The 22,683-nt window shown below is 39.1% G+C and overlaps 1 protein-coding gene across 4 annotated transcripts in view; it reads left to right on the plus strand.

Annotated features, from left to right (window-relative positions):
* Positions 1–21,811, plus strand: part of Ten-m (teneurin transmembrane protein Ten-m) — a 284,768-nt gene extending 262,957 nt beyond the window's left edge. For 2 of the 4 annotated variants that reach the window (XM_073085720.1, XM_073085722.1), the window contains 14 exons: positions 1,548–1,844; positions 2,050–3,723; positions 4,082–4,359; positions 4,437–4,653; positions 4,737–5,141; positions 6,280–6,615; positions 7,240–7,447; positions 8,757–8,973; positions 10,320–10,496; positions 11,152–11,560; positions 12,185–12,437; positions 13,288–17,074; positions 17,167–17,538; positions 18,155–21,811. In XM_073085720.1, the coding sequence (XP_072941821.1) occupies positions 1,548–1,844; positions 2,050–3,723; positions 4,082–4,359; positions 4,437–4,653; positions 4,737–5,141; positions 6,280–6,615; positions 7,240–7,447; positions 8,757–8,973; positions 10,320–10,496; positions 11,152–11,560; positions 12,185–12,437; positions 13,288–17,074; positions 17,167–17,538; positions 18,155–18,511 (8,987 nt within the window). In that variant the 3' untranslated portion in view covers positions 18,512–21,811. The remainder of the gene's footprint in view (positions 1–1,547; positions 1,845–2,049; positions 3,724–4,081; positions 4,360–4,436; positions 4,654–4,736; positions 5,142–6,279; positions 6,616–7,239; positions 7,448–8,756; positions 8,974–10,319; positions 10,497–11,151; positions 11,561–12,184; positions 12,438–13,287; positions 17,075–17,166; positions 17,539–18,154) is intronic. The other 2 variants (XM_073085723.1, XM_073085724.1) reach the window with 2 other exon arrangements.
* The last annotated feature ends 872 nt before the right edge of the window (positions 21,812–22,683 follow it).

Below are 22,683 nucleotides of genomic sequence, written 5' to 3' on the forward strand. Positions count from 1 at the left end.
AAGTAGCCGATTTTTACACCGTACGAATATTAATACACTGCCCTCACAGTTGTTAAAAATAAACATAGCTATGAACGTTTCATACTTTTAAATGCCATTTAAAAATTAAAAGTGAGTAATGAGTATTTTGTTTAAAGCTATAATTATTTTAATATTTTATTTTGGACGTATTTATAAATGTTTTTGCCATTGTGTACATACTAAGCAATAGCATCACTATAAGACTAACTATTGGGCTTTATCGAATTTTATTGTTTGTTTTGACTGTGTATTTTCGCTACACACCATAGTAGAAGATATTTACATTAGGAATAATTATCAAAATTAGCCATAATACTACTCCAGTAGAATCTCGACTAAGCGACCTATTTGTTGTCGTATTTGTGGCATTCGGATTATCGAAAATTTGGATAATTGAGTTTATGAAGAAAAGATATTTAAACCCATTTAGGAAGGTGATGTTTTTCGACTATATGTTTGTTACGTATGTATTTTACATTCTTTGGCAAACTCAGACGACTTCAGTAATTTTGATACATGATGTGTCGTTGGATGCGTCTAAATTGTGGCGATAACATAGGTTATATTTTTAGCAATCGGGGTTTTGTTTTTTATAGTAACTATTTTGTTGCGATTTGGCGACTTTCCGGAATTTAAATGCACATGTCACACAAAATGTGGCTGATCTGTAAGGGTTATTACAAAGTTACTTGTTCACGTTTCACAATCCGAATAATCGCGAATATTTATAACTGAGGTTCGGATAATCGATTTTCTACTTTATCACTAGTATTAGTTATGTATTAGTACATTATGTGATTGCTTATCATATGTATTATAAGTCATTGGTCTAGACGCCTGTATGTAGCCTAAATGGCTTGATAGATTTCGACGTATGTGTGGTGTTAGATTTGTCTTTATCACAAGAGCAGAATAATTTCTAAATTATCTAAATTTGAATGGTTTTGGTTGTTTCTCATTTTTATTGCTTTTTCAGTTCATAATTTTTAGTTTCAATCATTTATAAGTTTCAAAATAATTATCATATTTTTTCATATTTCTTCACAAGTATAAGCGGGTTTATGTCACACGAGCTATAAAATAGTATACGATACTTGTGACCAAAGTAACCTATTATCTGCACGGCGTTTAGCACCCTCGCTGCGCTCGGGCGCTAACTTCACGCCGTGCAAAAATAGGCTACTTTGGCCACGCGTATCGTAATGTACTATTCTGTTTTGAGAAATTATTGCATGTACTTTTTGCAAGTTATTAGAAAGAACAATTATTTCTAATAACTTTTTCTAATTTCCTTTTTGTGCTTCCTTGTTGTGGCAGATTAAATTTATAATCAAATGTCACTTTAACAAGTAAGTAATGAAACTCAATGTGAATCTAAAGAAATTAATAAATATACAGGGCAGTCTTAATATGCAAATATCGACAAAGGTCTCAAATTTAAAAATTGAGAAGTGTGAGTGAACTCGAAAAAAATCGCATCACATTATCTTGCCAATTTATGTAAAGTTGTTTTTTTCTGTTTCCAGGGGACATTCAAAAGAACCCGTCTATGGACTACAAATCGAACTCATCGTGCAGTAGTCCCGGGAAACAAGAAAAGAGTACTCTGGAAAGGATGGACCGGGGTGACCGACACCCGGCGTTCGGGACGCCCGTCCCCGTCCTCCCCGTGAGGAATAACCTGCGGGCGGCGCACTTCGCTCCGACCGCCTCCCGCTTCCACTTCAGAAAGGGCCTCTCGTCTAGGTGCTCTTGGAAGTGCACAGCGATAGTTTTCATAATGCTGTTTGTTCTACTCTTAGCCATCGCCTCTTATATGTCAGGTAATTCATTATAAATTCTGCTTCTAATTTTAAACCTGTTGCTTAAATTTATGCCTCGATTTTACATATTCGATAACTTAGCTTAATACAGGTAAACGTAGCCCCCCGTAAGATTGTACTTGCAAAAATACTGAAAAATATGTTAGATTTTTTACATTGTATTTTTATAGTAAGTTTAAATACTTACAGATATTTTTCCTTTCAGCGTCCTATTTCACTGATAACTGGTCATATCAGAATAAGCCATGTACAGTAATTGTTGGTGAAACCTCTGATAAATTCTCAACGTCGAAAGCTACGACGCTTCAATCAAGTAACAATTCATTAATCAGCCGACCACACCAAAGTTCGACATCTCCCGGCTCAGGTAATACGGAAAGTCACTCGCGCCATCGTAGAAGTGTAGATGGGCATGCTTCTTCTGTACCTTCTGTTTCCACGGGTTCTTCTGCTAATGTAGATATGCATGATTTAATCACTACGCCTTCTGTGAACACTGTTAGCTTAGTGCATGGTGTGTCATCGGCTTCGGAGGCGGCCCGCACTGATGCAACGGAAGAAGACACTAAAGTTGATAACGATGCTTCTGTGTTCGACGTTGGTAATGTAACAGCTAACACAGGTGATCTAACTAATAAAACCACGCTTTCCGTAACGCATAATAATGACAAATCTACAACTATAGAGGATATTGCCGTACATAAATCCGTAATACAAAATGTAAATAAAACGGACATTGAAACTAATTTGGAACAACCCTCTGAGGTTTTAAAAATTAAAAAAAGTGCTGAACTTAAAGAAAGCGATATCGCGTATAACCCTGAAGACATGCAAAATGATGCATTTCCTTCAATTTATTCATATGGTGTACAAAAGCTACAATATTTAAAATTACTAACCAGACTTAATGAGGTTAACGAAGAATTACATATTTACTCGAACGAGTCCACCGATTTGGAAAATAACCTGGAAAAGTTCCATTACAACAGAGAATTTAGCACGTCACGTAATATTGATACAACAATTTCTCCTAAATTTACGTCAACACCACATGCCAGTGTTACAGACACGCTTTTAACAAGTAAAGCAACTACGATTAAAAGTGTTACCACGCATAAACCACTCATTGATACAGAGCATGTTGTGCCGATAACGCAATCGTCACCGAGTGTTACTAATATTAATCTTGTAAATAATACAACAACCGAGGAAAGGATTGTAACTGATCAACCTTATATTGTAAATGTTACTAAGGAGACTAAACCTCCTGATGTATCATCTAACGCCAAACATGTTTTGATTAATCTTACGATTTCATCAGACGATGCTGAAAACTCTTCATATAAGCCTTTATATTCATTGACAGTAACCGTTCCTACAGTCAGCGATTCCAGCGAAATACCTTCTGTTAAAATAACTCCAATGGATTCAGAGCCGACTATGCCTACCAGTTTTAATAAACCGGTGACGATTGAGAGTACGACAAAGGCACGGAAAACAGACCAAACAGATTGGGGTGGCAGTTGTGAGTGTTCATGTCCAATATGCGAAAGTAGTAATTCATCTGATGATTTTTATGACGACTATCCAGATAAAAGTACCCTTAAAAATATTGAGGAGACTGAATCGTCCACAAACTACGAGAAATCAGAAAGTACGACAGATTCGTCTACCCAAACAGACATTACCACACTAAAAACAACAGATACTTCTAAAACAAATCAAGATGAAGAATTCACAGATACAACAGAGGAAAATGATTTAACTACTGAGATCTCCTTCACGGATGGTACTACTGAATCTGAAATGATATCAACTATTGAAGGCCCTAAGTGTGTATGTCCAAAAATAAAACCTCCACCGATCCTTATTCTGGAAGGTGAGGTCTCTAAATTAGCATTCCGATAACATACTAATGATCACCGAACTTCATTTTCGGTAGGGTTATCTCTGCAAGATTAATAACTCAAGTCTAACAAACTAACCTGCATATATGTTACTGGGTTATTAATAACACATGGAAAAATTGACACTTAAATTTTGTAATAGGATTGAATGCATGCGCTATGTAATGCCTTTAATATGTTAATTTGTAGAGCTATTTTGCATTGTATATTCTGTTCTAACATCTAATCACATCATCACATTAAAGCATGGTTAATTTTGCATGTCTAAAAATTATATTAATTTAAAATCAGTAGAAAAAGGTCAACTAACATTTAAATGTAAACTTATAGGTGCAAGAACATTCCCAGCACAGTCGTTCCCACCAGACGGTACGACGTTCAAACAAATTAATTTAGGTGAAAAATTATCAAAAGAAATCCCTCCATATAGTTATTGGAACATGCAGTTCTACCAATCAGAAGCGTCTTATGTAAAATTCGATTACATGATACCCAGAGGAGCGTCAATAGGTGTATATGCGAGAAGAAATGCACTGCCGACGCATACGCAGTATCATTTTTTGGAAGTTCTAAGTGGTTTCAAAGCTAGAACTACCAGGGCGTCACACGTAAGTGGAATTACGAACAATAAATATTTGACATGGTATGTTAAGAACTATTTAATGATAAAGATTTCTTATTACAGCCATCTGTAAAGAAGGAGGTGACTCATTACATGGAGCAAGGCCATTGGTTTCTCTCATTGTACAACGACGACGGCGATCCACAAGAAATATCGTTCATCCTTATAGTGGCTGAAGATATGACCCACAACTGTCCTAACGGCTGCTCTGGTAAAGGGGAATGTCTGATGGGCCACTGTCAGTGCCAGCCCGGCTTCGGAGGAGACGACTGCAGTGAAAGTATGTACATATAATAGTCTCTGTTAATATTTTATTTAAATGCAAATTTTGAAACAAAACTCATACTAAGGCAACATTTGCAGGTGTGTGCCCGGTGCTATGCAGCCAACGTGGCGAATACATAAACGGCGAGTGCCAGTGCAATCCTGGATGGAAAGGCAAGGAGTGTTCTCTACGACACGACGAATGTGAAGTTCCCGATTGTAACGGTCACGGACATTGTGTAAATGGAAAATGTGCTTGTGTACGTGGCTACAAGGGGAAGTTCTGCGCGGACGTAGACTGCCCGCATCCGACTTGCTCCGGTCATGGATTCTGCATCGAAGGATCATGTGTGTGCAAGAAAGGCTGGAAAGGAACTGACTGTGCGACCATGGACAAGGACGCGCTTCAGTGTTTGCCGGATTGCTCCGGACACGGCACCTTCGACGTTGATACGCAAACGTGTACATGTCACGCGCGCTGGTCTGGTGACGACTGCTCTAAGGGTAAGTTTAAATATTAAAACTTATTTAAGTATTAAATAATACTAATATATATAGTATTTAAATAAATAACGTTATTTCGGTCGAAATACCAAAATCTCGAATCTTTTACATTATTGTTATATGTTATAGAGCGTTTAACAGTATATATGTATAATAGAGATCTTTCTTGTGGAAAAAAACTAATGTTGTTGTTCTGTAAAATAGAGATTTTATTCTGTTAATCTATATTCTATGTGCAATAATAAAATTAAAATGATATAAATGAATAAATAAATAAACAAACCTGTAAAATAGAGAAACGACATTTAAAGTTTTGTATTCCACTAAAACATTTTTCTAAATTTATGTGACATTGAATTAAACGTCACAAATAAATAGACAATAGTAAAATAGTTCATAGAGAAAAAGAATAAATTAAAATAGACTTTTTCTTTACACCTGGAGAAAGAAAATAATAATAATAGTAATAATTACAATAAAATTTAACTTAATTCATCTTCTTATCTTTCATTTAACTCATCTTCGTTTTCCTCTTCTTCTTCATCTTCTTTTCTCATGTTAGGAACTGGAATCAGTTTTGTAATATGGAATAGATTTAAGTCAGATATTGGTGACCTGTTTCAATTTTGTATATTGAGTTTGAATTTTTTTCAGTAATTTTATATGGTCCAATCTTTAGTTCATCTAATTTCTTCCTGTTTAATTTATTTCCATTTTCAACATACACCATGTCTCCTAAATGGAATTCATAGTATTTTCGATTTTTGTCGAATAAAGTTTTATTATAGTTATGTGGTTTCATCGTGTTAATATAATACATACGTATAAGGTATCAAAGTCATATTCAAGTCTCTATACACAAACACAATTGCTAAAAAAAAGGTGGTCAAAACCAAACAATGTGTGTGTGTGAAACTACGAAATGTGTATTAGTCAGCGAAAAAAAAAGGTCACCAAATCACAGGCGAATAATTGTATGACACATTTGTCAAATGTTAAATCAAATTAACTTTTTTTACTGGGGTCTTCTATTCAACTTTCCGCCACTGATTCAAGTACAATTTTTTATGGCTTATCCACAGCAAGTGAGAGTTTGTATGTAACCATCGCTAAACATATTTTGTTAACAATTTTGCAGAAGTTTGCGACTTAGATTGCGGACCTCACGGTAGGTGCGTCGGCGAGTCGTGCGTTTGCGATCAGGGATGGACCGGGGAGTTCTGCACGTCCAAACTCTGCGACGCTCGTTGCAGCGACCACGGCCAGTGCAAGAACGGCACGTGTCTGTGTGTCTCCGGCTGGAACGGCAGACATTGCACCCTCGAGGGCTGTCCGCGCGGCTGCGCCGGCCACGGCCAGTGCAGGGTTGCTAACGACGGCCATTGGGAGTGCAAGTGCTTCGATGGCTGGGACGGACCCGACTGCACCACGCTTAAGGAGCAAATCTGTGACGATTCCAAAGACAACGATAAAGGTATAGAAACATATTTTCGTTTATTTCTATTAATTTCATCACTCGCATTAAAAACGACATAGGCTGGACATGTAATAATGTTTTCCTATTCGGTCTTCCATCACTAATAAGAACTATTCGGTATACAAATTTCGTCAAACGAATTATGACAGTTCACAATTTATGCAAATAGTTTGTCATGTGGCGACTAACATTTGACACGTTATCTCTTCTCTGAGTTAATAATCCCAAAACCTGCGCGAAACTGAGACGAATCAATTAACGCCCAAATAACTTAAATTGGTCGGGTTTTGGGGAGGGCATGTAGACCCAAATTAATATACTGTTACGCACGGATCCTATGTATTATGTATAATCCTTTTTACCTTTATTATTTTAAGTGACAACGTTGCGTTAGATAAACGTTTATGTTTTATATTTACTTAAATTATTTCTAAAAACTTTATCATTAAATATATTTTTCTTCCTCCAATGAAGTCATCTCTTACCAGTCATTTTAATGAATAATATATTAGTGAAAACTTTTCTGATACGTGAACTAGTTTCATAACCTATTTGTAAATGTCATATTTTATTGTATATTACCTGAATATAAATAAAATAAAATAAAAATATTTAATTCAGATGGCTTAATCGACTGCGAAGATCCGGAATGCTGTCAAAGCGCTGCTTGCAAAGGTAGTCAGCTGTGTGTGTCGTCTCCGAAGCCCACGGACATTCTGTTGCGCAAACAGCCGCCCGCCATCACCGCTTCATTCTTCGAGAGGATGAAGTTCCTCATCGACGAAGGTAGTCTCCAAAATTACGCCAAGCAGGAGACCTTCAACGAAAGGTGAGGATGAGTGTTCGGTGTGATGTTAGATGTACAGAAGCCAGGAACCATTTGATATGCGCAACTGAACACAAAGCGGACATATCAACTGGTTCCTCCAAAATTTCTGTTTTATAAAATAATCAATAATGTTATATAAGATACGCAATGTTGTGCCCCAGTCGATCCTAATGTTTTATTTAAATCAAACTGTACCACTTTTGTTTTTTCTTTTTCCTACACCCTGTTCTGCAAAGATTGGTCTTAATCTTTTTTTAAATGTGAAGCAGAAGCAACAGAAAGTTCCGATCGGTTTCTAACAGTCGGCACTTGCATGTTCTTGTTACCTACCGACTACCGAGTCTCGCCACCGACGCTGTTACTAACCTGTTCTGAATTTTCCTCTTCTAAATTAACATGATTGTATCTAACGATACTTACTTATTCTATGTCATTTCTCGTCTTTCCGCTGCGCAGTATGTTTTGGAACCACTTCAATACGAGGTAAGATTTAGCATACAATAGGAGTGTGTGCGTTTACACTTAGTGTTATACAATTACCTGAACCAATAGCACGATTATGTACATACAAGAAAATAATATTTCATAATTACAATAAACGATGGGAAGCTGTTCTTTCAATACAGAATTAGCATTAATTTGTTTTTATACATGATCGTGCTAGAGATTCGGCAATATCTATCGTACACATGTATCTATTCGATTCAAGACATGATATCTGTGTTACAATATAATATGTATTTTAGTGTGTGCATGCGTCTTTATGTTTAGTTACCTAAATCGTGTCCTGTGAGTCTTGTGTTACGCTTTTTATCTATTGTTATATTACTGTTTATTATATGTAATTATAATATATATTTAGTTATACTGGGATTAGTAGAATGGATGTAGGTAGATGGAAAGGTTAAAGTACACATATTTTTTGAATTTTTAAGTAAATTTTATGAAGCTACCATTCTAGTCGACTGAAAAGTAGTATATTTATCATAATTATTAGAAATACTGTTTGTGCCTTACCATGGAATAGTATATTTTCATATTACCAATTTAAATTTGCACACTATTAAATACCAGTAGGTAGTTCCCATGTTATCATAACGAAATGTATTGAAATTACTACTTCAGTTCTTGATATAACTCTCAACATTTTGAAGTATGTTCTTTTTAAGATCTCATAAAGATTCTAGTCAGGTTGAAAATATCATCACTTCACAATCCCTTTCTCACGTAGTGTTCAAAGTCGAAATACCTCATGATATGTTCAAACGTTAGGTGGAAATTCGCCATCATCTACATTATCTGATTGCAGCCGGTCTGCCGTGATAAGGGGCAGAGTGGTGACGTCATTGGGGTCAGGGTTAGTGGGTGTGCGAGTGTCGACCTCCACGCCGTTGGAAGGATTCACGTTGACTAGAGAAGATGGTTGGTTCGACCTGCTGGTGAATGGAGGCGGCGCAGTCACTCTGCATTTCGGAAGAGCTCCCTTCAAGCGGTCCACCCAAGTTGTCTTCGTGCCTTGGAATGAGGTTTGTATTTTTATCTATGTACATTAGGTCTAGATAGAATTACCAATTTTTTTACAAAAAGATATTGAAATGACTCATTACAACATGCCTAAAACTCGTTCAAGGGATTTAATAACACCTTGTCTAATTTCTTTACTTCCCATACTTATTAATTAGTCAATTTTTTGACAATTTCTGCCTACTGCGTTTTTTTTTATAAAATGTATACATGCATCACATGTGTTGCTCAACACATACGGATCCATACTTTCTACCTGATTATAAGTGGTCACTGCGGCCACACACAACTGTAACCAAGATCTTAACGAATAGGGCTTCTAACTGAAGTCAGTTACAGAAGCGTTACCACTCCTGAGATTTTCGCCTCGTATCATAATAATATGTAAGTCAAGCAATAGTGGCGAAGATGCCACGGTCAAAACATGTTGGCTTAGTATCATTTAGACTGCAGATGCCCATGGGTGATAGTGGCCACCTAACGTAAAGTGACCGGAATTCCTTATTTTATTGAATAGAAACACTAATAAAACAAAAATAAAAATTTAAAAGTATGAAAGTCTTTTGAGAACTTTATCCACTCTGTGCTAAATTAAGAGTTGAAATACCTAATGCTTCTTTGATCGTCGCCTCGCATGTTGGAGGAGCGCAAAAAAGAATTAAATTGCTTCATACAAAGTTAGGTCGTCAGTTGTTTCAATTGTTAACATTTACATCGGGTCCGAAAGGTGGTATGAATTTTAGAGGTTTTCATAAAAATAATGTTATTACACGAAGTATCGCATTATACGCGTGAGGACATCAACCACTCGTGATATCGATGTGCCAGACATAATTGACCGGGTTCGACCTCCGGCCAGGTAAACGGTCTTATATCAATAATATTGAGTAAAATTTAAAATGAGGTTTCTGTTTCAGTTTTATATAAATTGAATGATAAAAACGATTTTAAAACGTAATAGAACAAATATGTTTGACTGAGGATGTCCACCGCCACACCTTCGGTGCCTTTTGGTGGAAGGTAATAAATGCCGTCTGAAATACGTGTGAGGCGACCATCTTAATCCTTGAAGTAGCAACGCATCTGCGATCTAATTTAGGTTTTACCTCTACATGGAGTTGGTTACAGTTTTTTTTATATAATATAGGAGTAGCAGACGAGCATGCAGTCCACCTGATGGTAAGTGGCTATTGCCGCCCATGGACATCTGCAATCAACCCCAGGTAGGACTAGATATTCCTACCTGAGGCCGGCCACTTACTTTTATCTTGACGGCAAGGTCGCTTACTACTTCCACCGTGTAAAAGCAGTAACCCTGAGAAGTCATACATTCGTTCGATACTTCCAGGTGGTGATAATCAACGCGGTGGTGATGACGACGTCGGACGACAAGGGCGGGCTGGGCGCACCGCAGGCCTGCCTGGCGCACGACTACGACAGCATGAAGCCGGTGGTGCTCGCCACCTGGAAGCACGGCTTCCAGGGCGCCTGCCCCGACAAGAGCGCCATCTTGGCTGAGTCACAGGTACTAACACTAAATCTTATATATAAATTTCTCGTGTCACAATGTTAATTACCATACTCCTCCGACACGGCTTTACCGATTTTCACCAAATTTTATATGCATATTCAGTAGGTCTGAGAATCGGCTACTATCTATTTTTACACCCCTAAGTGATAAGGGTTGTTCACACTTAATTTTTTTTATTTATATGGCAACACAACGTTTGCCGGGTCAGCTAGTATTTATACAAAATAGATTCTTTACAGGATTCTCTTTGAGCGTCAATATAATCTAATTTACCATTACACTTTTTATACAGGTAGAGGTGGTAATTACAAGAAAAAATAATGATAGTCTACTTTTATGTTATGATTTTTGACCTCTTGTGTTCAGGGCCCAGGAGTCAAATCCTAGGCACTCACCGATTTATCCAAGTTACTTAAGTTATGTTTAACGGTGAAGGGAAATATCCTGAGAGTACTTGCGTGCAAGATACAAAAAATACAAAAATAGTGCGTGTAGTGTAGCAATGGCGCCTGATCAGGCTTAATTCTGAAAAAACTAAAATTGTCCTTTTTCAGTCACTTAGATGTCAAGCATAGTTATAACGATTTGAAAGTGGGTTTATAATGTTCGATTTCCATGCAATTATAACACATAATATTTAATTTTGTAGGTGGTACAGGAAAGCCTCCAAATACCCGGCACAGGCTTGAACCTTGTGTACCACAGCTCCAGGGCGGCCGGCTATCTGTCCACCATACAGTTGCAGCTGACACCTGAAAAAGTCCCCCCGACTTTAGCCCTTATCCATTTACGAATTACCATTGAAGGGATCTTATTCGAGAAAGTGTTCGAAGCAGACCCAGTGATCAAGTTCACGTACCCCTGGAATAGGCTCAACGTGTACAGGCAGAGAGTGTACGGAGTCACTACGGCTTTGGTCAAAGTTGGCTATCAGTACACGGATTGCAAGGACATCATTTGGAATGTACAAACGACTAAACTAAGTGGCCACGACATGAGCATCTCCGATGTGGGCGGATGGAACCTGGACATTCATCATAGATACAATTTCCACGAAGGTATGTCTAAAACTCCATAATTAATTTAAAGCAAATTAATAAGAAAACTAACATTTGACGGTCGTAGAACTATGTGTGACTTCGATGGTACCATCACCACACCACGTTCCACGGATGTTTAGCGCTACGTAATATTTGTTTTGAAGTGAATATACGTATCTATTCGAAGCGTTCCAACTAACTTCTTGGTGGTTGCACGTGTGGCGTATTTCAAGAAGGATTTTAATTTTATCTGAGGTTGATTACAGTTGTCCATAGCCGACAGTAGCCAATTATTATCAAATGGGTTGAAGCATGATATTTTCATAATTTAGACGAATCCAACGCCACCGCATGTGTTAAAATCTGTAAAGCTACTTGCGTGAAGCGCATACCAAATAATGAGGCATACATATGAGTATAGGACGTCTGGTCGGGCCAGGTGGGCTGATGACCCGAAGCGGACGGCGGGTGACCGCATGGATTCAGACGGTTCAAAGTCCTAGGCCTACGTCCAGCAGTGCAGCAGGAGTATATAAATATGTACATGCACACATACATACGAACATACTCTCGAAGAATATTACCTCTTACAGTCTCGTTCATTATAAAATGTCACAATAACTGACGTGGCACGACGCGCAGGTATCCTGCAGAAGGGCGACGGCACGAACATCTACCTGAAGCACAAGCCGCGGCTGATCATCTCGGCGATGGGCGACGGGCGGCAGCGCGCGCTGGAGTGCGGCGCGGAGTGCGCGGGCGCGGCGCGGCGCGCGCGGCTGCTGGCGCCCGTGGCGCTGGCCGCCGCGCCCGCCGGGCAGCTCTACGTCGGCGACTTCAACCTCGTGCGCAAGATCGCGCCCGACGGCACCGTGCGCACCGTCGTCAAGCTCAAGTTAGTGCAGCGGCTTGTTTTGGCTTCAGCTCATAGATTAGTAAAGATTACTCCCTCCTAACGAGAAAATGTACCCAGTTTTGAGAATTGAAATAGTTGCGTAAAAAAGTTTTGCCACGTCTCCGTGCTAAAATGTCCCTAAAATATTTGAAATAATCATTTATTTATTACATAAATTACGCAGTATTGGTTATTTATTCGAAAATGTTCTCTAAAAATGTTTTTATTTTTCAAAAATAAAAAAAAGAACTTACTAAATAATAAATAAGCCGTTTGTGGCTTCATTCAATTTCAAGGCGGTGAAGTATCTTTACTAATCTATGCTTCAGCTTTGACCAGCTTTAGTCAAAACACGACCGACGATCGACTTCAGCCAAAATACGCCGAGGTTTTAACCGAAGCCGAACCTTAATTAAACAAATTGTGACGCGCACGCTCAGTTGTGCCTGTCACCGCGAACTAAACATAATTTGAATTTCTAACAAGAAATTCATATTACTTCGAAATGTTATAATTTTCAAAAGTTGCAAAGTATTTTTATCAACTCTAGAAGTTGCTTATGCCGTGTCCATCGAAATTATCTTGTATTTCATCGATGCTTCCAACATTCCTCCTTGCTACTAATTCATATGTACCAAAATAAATAATACGTGATTTCCGAACACGTTCCTTTGAACAACACAAACAAAAATGTTAATTAATATCTTTTTTAATTTTCGAAATCCAGAAAATATTAATTCCCAGTTTTTAACATATTCACAATTTGTCTCATGATTTAAACCACTATCAAGAACTTACATTTCATACATCGTATCGATCGATGTCTCACTTGCTAATGTTTATTTTACAGCGCCACCAGAGTATCGTACCGCTACCACATGGCGCTGTCGCCGCTGGACGGCACGCTATACATCTCGGACCCCGAGTCGCACCAGATCATCAAGGTCCGCGACACGGAGGACTACAGCGACCCCGAGCACAACTGGGAGACGGTGGTGGGGTCGGGCGAGCGCTGCCTGCCGGGCGACGAGGCGCACTGCGGCGACGGCGCGCTCGCCCGCGACGCCAAGCTCGCCTACCCGAAGGGCGTCGCCGTCTCCATCGACAACATCCTCTACTTCGCGGACGGCACCAACATCCGCATGGTGGACCGCGACGGCATCATCACCACGGTCATCGGCAACCACATGCACCGGGCGCACTGGAAGCCGATTCCCTGCGAGGGAACGCTGAGTGTCGAGGAGGTTCATCTGCGTTGGCCGACGGAGCTCGCCATAAATCCTCTAGATAACAGCTTACACATCATCGACGACCACATGATTCTTCAAATGGCTCCCGATGGCAGGGTTAAGGTGATCGCCGGAAGACCTCTGCACTGTCCGTCTCCGTTGACCGGATATGACATGGAACTCGCAACGTATGCTACACTCGTTATGCCTCAAAGCATAGCATTCGGAGCAGCCGGAGATTTGTACGTAGCCGAAAGTGATTCGCAAAGAATTAATCGAGTCCGTCTTATAACTACCGATGGAAAGATATCACTCTACGCTGGCGCAGAATCTAAATGCAACTGCTTGGAGCGTGGATGTGATTGCTTCGAAGCAGATCACTTCTTAGCTTCCAATTCCAAGTTCAACACCATATCTGCCGTAATCGTAAGCCCCGATGGAATCGTTCACATTGCAGACCAAGCGAACTACAGGATCCGCTCGGTTATGGCGAGCATTCCTGATGCCAGTGGCGCGAGAGAATATGAAATATACTCGCCAGATACACAAGAAATCTACATATTCAACCGATTCGGCCAACACGTCATGACTAAGAACATCCTGACCGGTGAAAACAACTACGTATTCACGTACACGGTGAACACCAGTAACGGGAAGCTAAGCACCGTGACCGATGCAGCCGGCAACAAGGTATTCTTGCTGCGAGACTATTCCAGTCTCGTCAACTCCATCGAAAACACTAAAGGCCAAAAATGTAGACTTAAGATGTCACGTATGAAAATGTTGCAAGAACTGCGAACGCCCGATAACTTCAACGTAACATTCGATTACCACGGCACTACCGGCTTACTGAAGGCTAAATATGACAGCACGGGTAGAAGTTACATCTACAAGTACGATGAATTCGGTAGATTAACAATGGCCGTCACGCCCACTGGTCGAATCATTAATTTAACGTTTGACCTCAGCGTCAAAGGCGCGACAGTTCGTATCGGTGAAAATAACAGAAAACCAATTTCCATCCTCATAAAAGGATCTTCGGTAAACACCAAAGTCGGAGAGGCTGAAAAGAAAACTATAATTTCAACTGACGGTAGCATCTCGTCAAGCATGCCATGGGGTCATGTCATATCTACTGACACAGTGCCGTATACAATCCTTTCAGAAATCGATCCTATTCTGGGCGAAAGTTACCCGGTACCAGCTAAACAAAGAACGGAAGTCGGCGGCGACTTAGCGAATCGATTCGAATGGCGATACTTCCTTCGACGACTGCAATCAAATAAAGGAAAGAGCAGCAAGGCGGTTGCACAGATTGGTCGTAAATTGCGAGTGAATGGTGAGAATCTACTAACACTGGAATACGACAGAGATACTTCGACTGTAGCCGTGTTTATGGACGATAAAGTGGAGCTACTGAACGTAACGTACGACAGAACGGCGCGACCGGTGAAATGGGGCCCGAGAAGTGGTATATTCGCTGAGGTTGAACTTGAGTACGATAGGTTTAACAGATTAACAAGTTGGAAATGGGGAGAGTTGAATGAAACTTACGATTACGACAGAGCCGGTAGATTGCACGAAATACGCTACGGCGATGGATCCTCTTTGGCGTACTCATTCAGAGATATGTTTACGAGCTTACCATTGAAAGTTACAACACCTAGAGGCAGCGATTACTTGCTTGATTACGATGATTCTGGAGCACTACAGAATTTGACTACTCCGAGAGGGCATATACACACATTTTCTCTTATGACATCGTTGGGCTACTTCAAGTATCAATACTTTTCGCCAATGAACAGGCATCCCTACGAAATCCTGTACAATGATGACGGCCACGTTTTAGCTAAAATCTTCCCTCACCAATCCGGGAAGATTCTATACGTATATGACGGTACCGGAAAGTTGGAAACAATACTGGCTGGTGCATCCGCGATCCGATACGTTTACCACGAAAACAGTCACCTCGTGAAGAACGTTGAGATAACCGACCCCGATTACGAACTGAAACAGGATTACAAGTATCACGCTGGTATCCTTAAAGACGAAAAGATGAAGTTTAATTCAAAGAGCGGCCTCAACAATGCTCACTTTAAATATCAATACGACGGGAATGCGAGACTTTCTATGATTGATGTAAATATCAATAGCAAAGAAATGCCACAAATCAGGTTAAAGTATAATCAGAACCTCGGTATACTCGAAGGAGTGAGCGATTTAAGAATTTACAGAAACACTTTCAACCGATCTGTAATGCAAGATACCAGCAAACAGTACTTCACAATCACCGACTACGACGATCACGGCAGGATAAAGACTGTCCTGATGAATATAAAGTCATTCGATGTTTTCCGTCTCGAACTCGATTATGACGCGCGAAACCGAATCAAAGCTAAGAAGATGATGATAGGCGACACTTCATCAAATGATCGAATTAGTTACAATTACGATGGTCATTTGATGGAAGTGGTCGGTTCCGAAGACGATTGGAAATACGTTTACGATGAGAATGGCAACATCGTTGGTGTCATTGACCATGGCGAGAAACGCTATCTTGGCTACGATATTGGTGACAGAGTTGTGCAGTATGGAGATGTTGAGTTCAGCAGCTACGATGGCCGTGGTTTTGTAATAAGGCGTGGGGAGCAAAAGTACAGATATAATTCCCGAGGTCAATTTATCCATGCGCTCGAAAGGGACAAATTCCAAATGTGGTACCATTACGACGATAGAAATAGGTTGGTCGCCTGGAAAGATGACAAGAACAACGTTACCCAGTTCTTCTACACAAACCCACAAACTCCCAATTTGATCACGCACATGCATTTCCCGAAGGCTGAGAAGACTGTGCGATTCCTTTACGACCAGAAAGATTTCTTAACTTGCATAGAAACAGATGACCAACGTTTCTATATAGCTACCGATCAGAACGGTTCACCGCTCGTTGTGTTTGACGTTAACGGAGAAATCATTAAGGAAATCAAACGCAGTCCTTTCGGAAAAATTGTTAAAGACACTAACCCTGGATTCTATTTACCAGTCGATTTCCACGGCGGGATTTTAGATTCTAACACGAATTTGGTATATTTGGATAACAGACTGTATGATCCTGTAGTAGGGCAGTGGATGACGCCCAACTGGGAGCACCTGGCCACCAAGCTGAGCCTGCCAACCGATATCTTCATCTACAGATTTAAAAACAATGACCCGATAAATAAGAACCAGGATGTTCCATACATGACCAATTTAGCCAGCTGGCTGACTCTGTACGGTTATGACCTGAACAAGATGATGGGAGCCAAGTATATCACTGATATGATATTCCAACCGATGAATTCGTTGATAAGACAGCAACTTGCGCCCGACTTCGGTGTCATGTCTGGTCTTCAATGTATCATTGAAAAGGTATGCATAACATATCCGTATACTAATATACTTGTATATAAAGATAGTTTCTCGTTTATATAGTAATTCACATCAACTTATATTATTTTCAGGTAAATGATAAGTTATCAGACATCGAATTTGTGCCGACACCTCTGCTAAAAATGGAGCCAATCACCAGGAACCTTTTGCCAAGAGTTTCATACAAACGAGGCGTGTTTGGTGAAGGTGTATTAATTTCGAGAGTCGACGGCAAGGCATATATAAGCGTGGCCGACGGTGCCAACAGTGTGGTGGAGGACGTCATCACCACAGTATTCAACAATTCCTACTTCTTGGATGTACATTTTAATATCCACGATCAGGACGTGTTTTACTTCGTAAAAGATAATTCGCTAAAGATCAGAGACGACATGGAGGAGCTGAGACGACTCTCCGGCAAGTTCAATGTGTCACAAGATGAAACTAACGATCAAGGTTTAGAGGTAAGAAAAACTTAATTTACGGTGTACCACAGCTTTTTAAACCATTATAAAGTTTTTATATTGAAATGACTATATTGTATTCGAAAGTAAAGTAGTCGAAATTATTTTATCGATTTCGTATTCTATAATCTGATGGCTGTTGTCACTCAATGATACACATCATTTTTGAGATTAATAAGTTAATTAATTCATTTCTAACTGCTACTGAAACCGGAGCTGAGTAAACTGAGTAAATTAAAGGTGGTAGAGCTATTTCTGGTTCGAATCTGGCGGTACCACCGCCACACCGATTTCTGCCTTATAACAGAAGTGTTAAGTGTTACTGTGTTCCGGTTTGAAGGGTTCGGTAAGGGAGACATACTTATCCGAGACGTTCCAACTTAGTCCTCAGGGGTAGCGGCGCATCTGTGGCCGACCTCAGGTAGGAATATCTAATCCCATCTGGGGTCGATTGCAGATGTCCATGGGCGGCAGGAGCCACTTACTATCAGGTGGCCTGCATGCTCGTTTGCTACTCCTATATTATAAAAAAATCATAGAGTTGTAACAGCAAGTGGAACCGGAGCGGAGTAAAGTTTCGTTCGTCAACGTAACCGTGTGCGTGTGTCGCGCGCAGGTGCGCGTGCAGGCGGTGGGCGCGGGCGCGGGCGCGGCGGCCGTGGTGCTGCGCTACGGCGTGGCGCCGGCGCTGGAGCGCGCGCGGCTGCTCAAGCACGCGCACAAGCGGGCCGCCGCGCGCGCCTGGGAGCGCGAGAAGGCGCTGGTGGCGGCCGGCTGGGAGGGCCGCGCCGCCTGGACCGAGGAGGAGAAGGAGGAGCTGATCTCGCACGGCGTGGTGGACGGCTGGGCGGCGCGCGACGTGCACTCGCTGGCGCGGCACCCCGCGCTGGCCGACGACCCCGCCAACATCGTGTTCGTGCGCGACGCGCGCCGCAAGCGCCGCCGCAGCGGCCGCGCCCGGCACCGCTACTGACCGCCGCGAGCGTCCGGTGCCACCGACGAGCTATTTTTCTAATCTCATTCGATTTAAGTATCGTTAATGATGTTTTCCTTTAATGATTTCCGAGGCGATGCAAGCGAGCGGACACCCCGTCGCTCCACTGATAAATGTAATTTTAAACTTGTCTGCCGCCATGCAACGTTTAGATACACGCGAACGTTCGGCCGGATAACCCGCCAAGAAATGTATGTAACCGCCGCGCACGAATGGAGGCGCCTAATCTCTTAATAAACGTAAAAACTCTATACCCCGCGGGAAATTCTTCCTTGCGTCTCCTTTTTTATAATCGGCGAGTATCTAAACGTTACATTTCAATTAATTAAAACCCACGTCGGTGGCACTCATCCGAAAATACTTCTACCTTCCCCATTAAAAGCAATGTAACTGTAATAATCTGTCTAGAACGATAGGTTTAATTCTTAATATTTTTTATAGGACTGAAGTGTTTTCTGCCTCGTCGAAGATGGTTAATCTATTTTGAAATGTGAGGTCTTGTGATCAGTTTAGTGTAAGCAAATACTTTTGAAAGAATCACTTTGGACTGATATAGCACGGACCGTTTTTATAAAAGAATCGAGTGAATAGTGTAAGATGGAGTAACGAACAAATTGTAATTCGTACGTAATTTTAGAATCGAAATCGCTAACTTTGTTTGCTTTCCGTACTTAGGCGACCCGATCTTGTTTTACCATACCCTCGCATAAAAAAGTCAAAATTGAATCTCTTCAAATAACTCATTACAGGGTAACGAGTCATAAATGAACGTTAATCGAGAAGCTTATAATACGAACTGAGCATAATACTAATAATAATGAAATCATAATACTCAAAATGATCACAATTTTCTAATCAATTTTGATATTAATTTACAATGTTTTATTAACTTTAATCCTATACACAGATCGCTTAGATTAATTTTCACAAACACCATGTATTCCTATAATATTTTAGCCAAATATTTCGTTCTATCCATATTTTAGGTATCTGTAAATAGATAAATCTTTATTCTTGTAGGTGTTCCTTCGTAACGTTAGACCTAAGGTCTTTTTACTTCGCAATACTATTACTATATAAATAAGCAATATTTTTATATGTTATTCAATTATGCAAGTTTATATATTTATTAATCCCGTACTTTCCTTTCAATGCTATATTAATTGCCTTTTACATTTACCGTAGACATTTTACAATAGAGACCTTTATAATCTCTATAAAATAATTATTATTCTGCTGATAACCCCATTAGTAAGGTTTAGAATTGCGACTTTTCACACAATTCGACATTTTAAATAATATGTAACAATAACAAAAATACGTACTATTTCTAAAGTGTACAAAACCTTTTCTTCCTCTTGTAAGATAGCCCCAGTCTACCGCTGTCGGATTGTATCTACTTGTATTTTAAACCTTACGTGTATTAGTCTCGGTGGCTTGTGTGTGGCCTAATAGAATTCCTAGCCGTACATTCGGAGACAGAGTTCTTCTAGATATTATCCCATACATTTAAGGCCTCATCATACTAATAAAGAAATAATATAATTGAAACGTCGATACGTACACTCAGCATGTGTTGTTCAGTAATCAAGCCGTAGGTTTACCATAACGTTAGGATAGCCTTCTCGCTGACTTACCGTAGCCTGCATTTCTAGAGACTGAATGATATAATACTCAACTTTTTCGTAAGCCTTTTGTCTGTGGTCGATTGCGCGAATAACTTTTTGTCTTTTTTAAATTTCAGTAAGGGTTTTCTTGTTTAGTTCTACAATGTAGTTACTATTATTAATACGTGGTTAAATGAATTATATGGTTTTGTTTCTATTTATTTTTACAATTTTATAATTATTCTAGTCCATAATTTTAATATTGAGAAATGAAATAATAATAATGCGTTTTATATGTATGTATACTGTAATATGTATGTAGTTCACCACTGAAGTGGGTTTATAAGTTTTAAAGATTAATTGAAATATTTTTTGAATAAAATATTATCGTGCTTTCGACCACAAGTATGTCTTTAATCTGTAAGTTTGATGTTTCTCAATACATGAAGTCAGTGAGAAGGGAAGTGTAATTAAATAAAGTAGATTTATAGACTATGTATGTCCATTTATGTGTTTTATTTAAATTGTGGTGTCTATTTCGTGTTAGTGGTACTAATTGGATGCTTGTTGACTGAGTGAGAGAGGATAGGGTGGCGATATTTTTACATAAAAAAAAATGGGATAAAATTTAACGGACGCTCCCCGCGGCCTGTCGGTAGGCCCACTGTGGTGATATTTTTCAAAATGTGACTAAACGAAGCAATACGTTGTAATTTAATACGTCTTATCCTTTATTTAGTGTCTGTAAGGTGTAATTTTATTTATAATTAATATAACATTATATATTACGATATTATCTATTGTGAATGTAGGTATTCATTTGGCGGTGATATTTACTAGAATGGTATAGTTATCTTTTTTATGATGTATAAAGAATTCTAATTTGTAAATAGGTACTTAATATTGTATCGTGTAAAAAATATTGTACATATCTTTACGCTTGATTTATTTATAACTATGTCGTTAAGGTTTTAGAGTACAGAGGTAATGTAATATATCGGAATCTTCAGGCAGTTTGAGGAAAGAAACATTAAATACCTTGCTGATCGAATTTGTAAGACATGGTTATAAACATGAAAATACACATTTGTTTTCCTGACATACATATGCATTGTTGTATTAAGAGATTATTTAGTATTATCTTCGAAAATAAATGCGTATATTAGTAGCATTTAAAAAAATCTACTTATTGATGCTTGCAAAATTCATTGACATGTTGATAAATTAAGTATTAAGAAAAATCTTATTCGTACAAATTCGTATAAAAAAATACCTTACTATGAAAACAATTTTATATCAAACACAAAGCAACAGCAATTACATAGTACTTTTACACTTGTGAATTATGACATTGTCACTATAAATTACAAAATCGATCAGCGAACATTAGTGTAGTAGTATACCATCATCTTACCATAGACAATTAAGCTTCTATAGAACTTTTAGAGGGCTTCACTGGTGCAGTCAAGGCATAACAATTAGATCCTCGTGCTGCATTTATTTGTATTGTTGTAGATATGGTATGTAGATCCCAATACTCTGTGTATAGATTGTCTTTTCCGCAAGGACTCCATAGTTCACGATGTGTGCATGCCGAGATGATATAAGCATGTACACTAATAAATATAGAAAGTATTCTAATGGAATATGTAATAAAATATTAAAACAATAAGTATGTTGTTTCAATTGTTTGCCTTGTTTCGATCATCCATTTTTTCATTGGACATTACGCTTTGGTAATACAGCTAAATCCAAATGGAGTCAATCATTGAATCATAAATTACAATATCGTCTAAATATAACGACGAATAGGTAAATAGACAGTAAAACAATCTTACACAATTGTAAAAAATAATTTAATTTAAGTAAATTTCATTACGTAGTGCTTCGATAAAACTAGTGATATGTTATACATAATAATTTTAATACAAAACGCAAAATCACACAAAATTACAACTTTAACATAGTACATAAAATTAAAAGATAAGAAATTACCGTATTTATCGTACTGTCCAAGTCCAATCTGCACTTGGTACTGATATAGCTATGCGATAACCATTATTCTACCGTAGCTTTATGGCACCTTCCGCTATTTAGAGATCTACCAAAGATGGAACCACAATGTGTCCTGAATATCGAAGTTTATGAACATCTTGTAGGATGATCGTTAGTTTTAAGGCTTATCTACTTTTGCCTACGTTACAACATTTATACACATGTTTTATTGTTTCATTTTTAAGTTATATTTCTTATGGGGGTTTATGCATCTCCCTCGCTCTCAATGCGTGCAACAAAGTGTGAGTGACACGCAAATACAGAAAACAGTTGGTCCTATTGATACATTTTATCTCGCTCGCACCCCAACGTACATGCTAACGTGCGAGTGAGACACAACATACGCGAATATGGAACAAAGCATACTGCCATCTATTGAAGAACTAAAGTACTTTTGAATTCATCATCATCATATTCGTCTGTGCTTGTTTCTATGTGTTTTTTTTTCTTTCTTGTTGTTTATCATTGTGTACTATATTAACTATGTTA

This window comes from Epargyreus clarus, unplaced genomic scaffold (assembly GCF_041222505.1).
Source record: "Epargyreus clarus isolate Ecla_fem2 unplaced genomic scaffold, WU_Ecla_fem_2.2 ptg000023l, whole genome shotgun sequence".
In the NCBI taxonomy this organism is placed as follows: domain Eukaryota; kingdom Metazoa; phylum Arthropoda; class Insecta; order Lepidoptera; family Hesperiidae; genus Epargyreus; species Epargyreus clarus.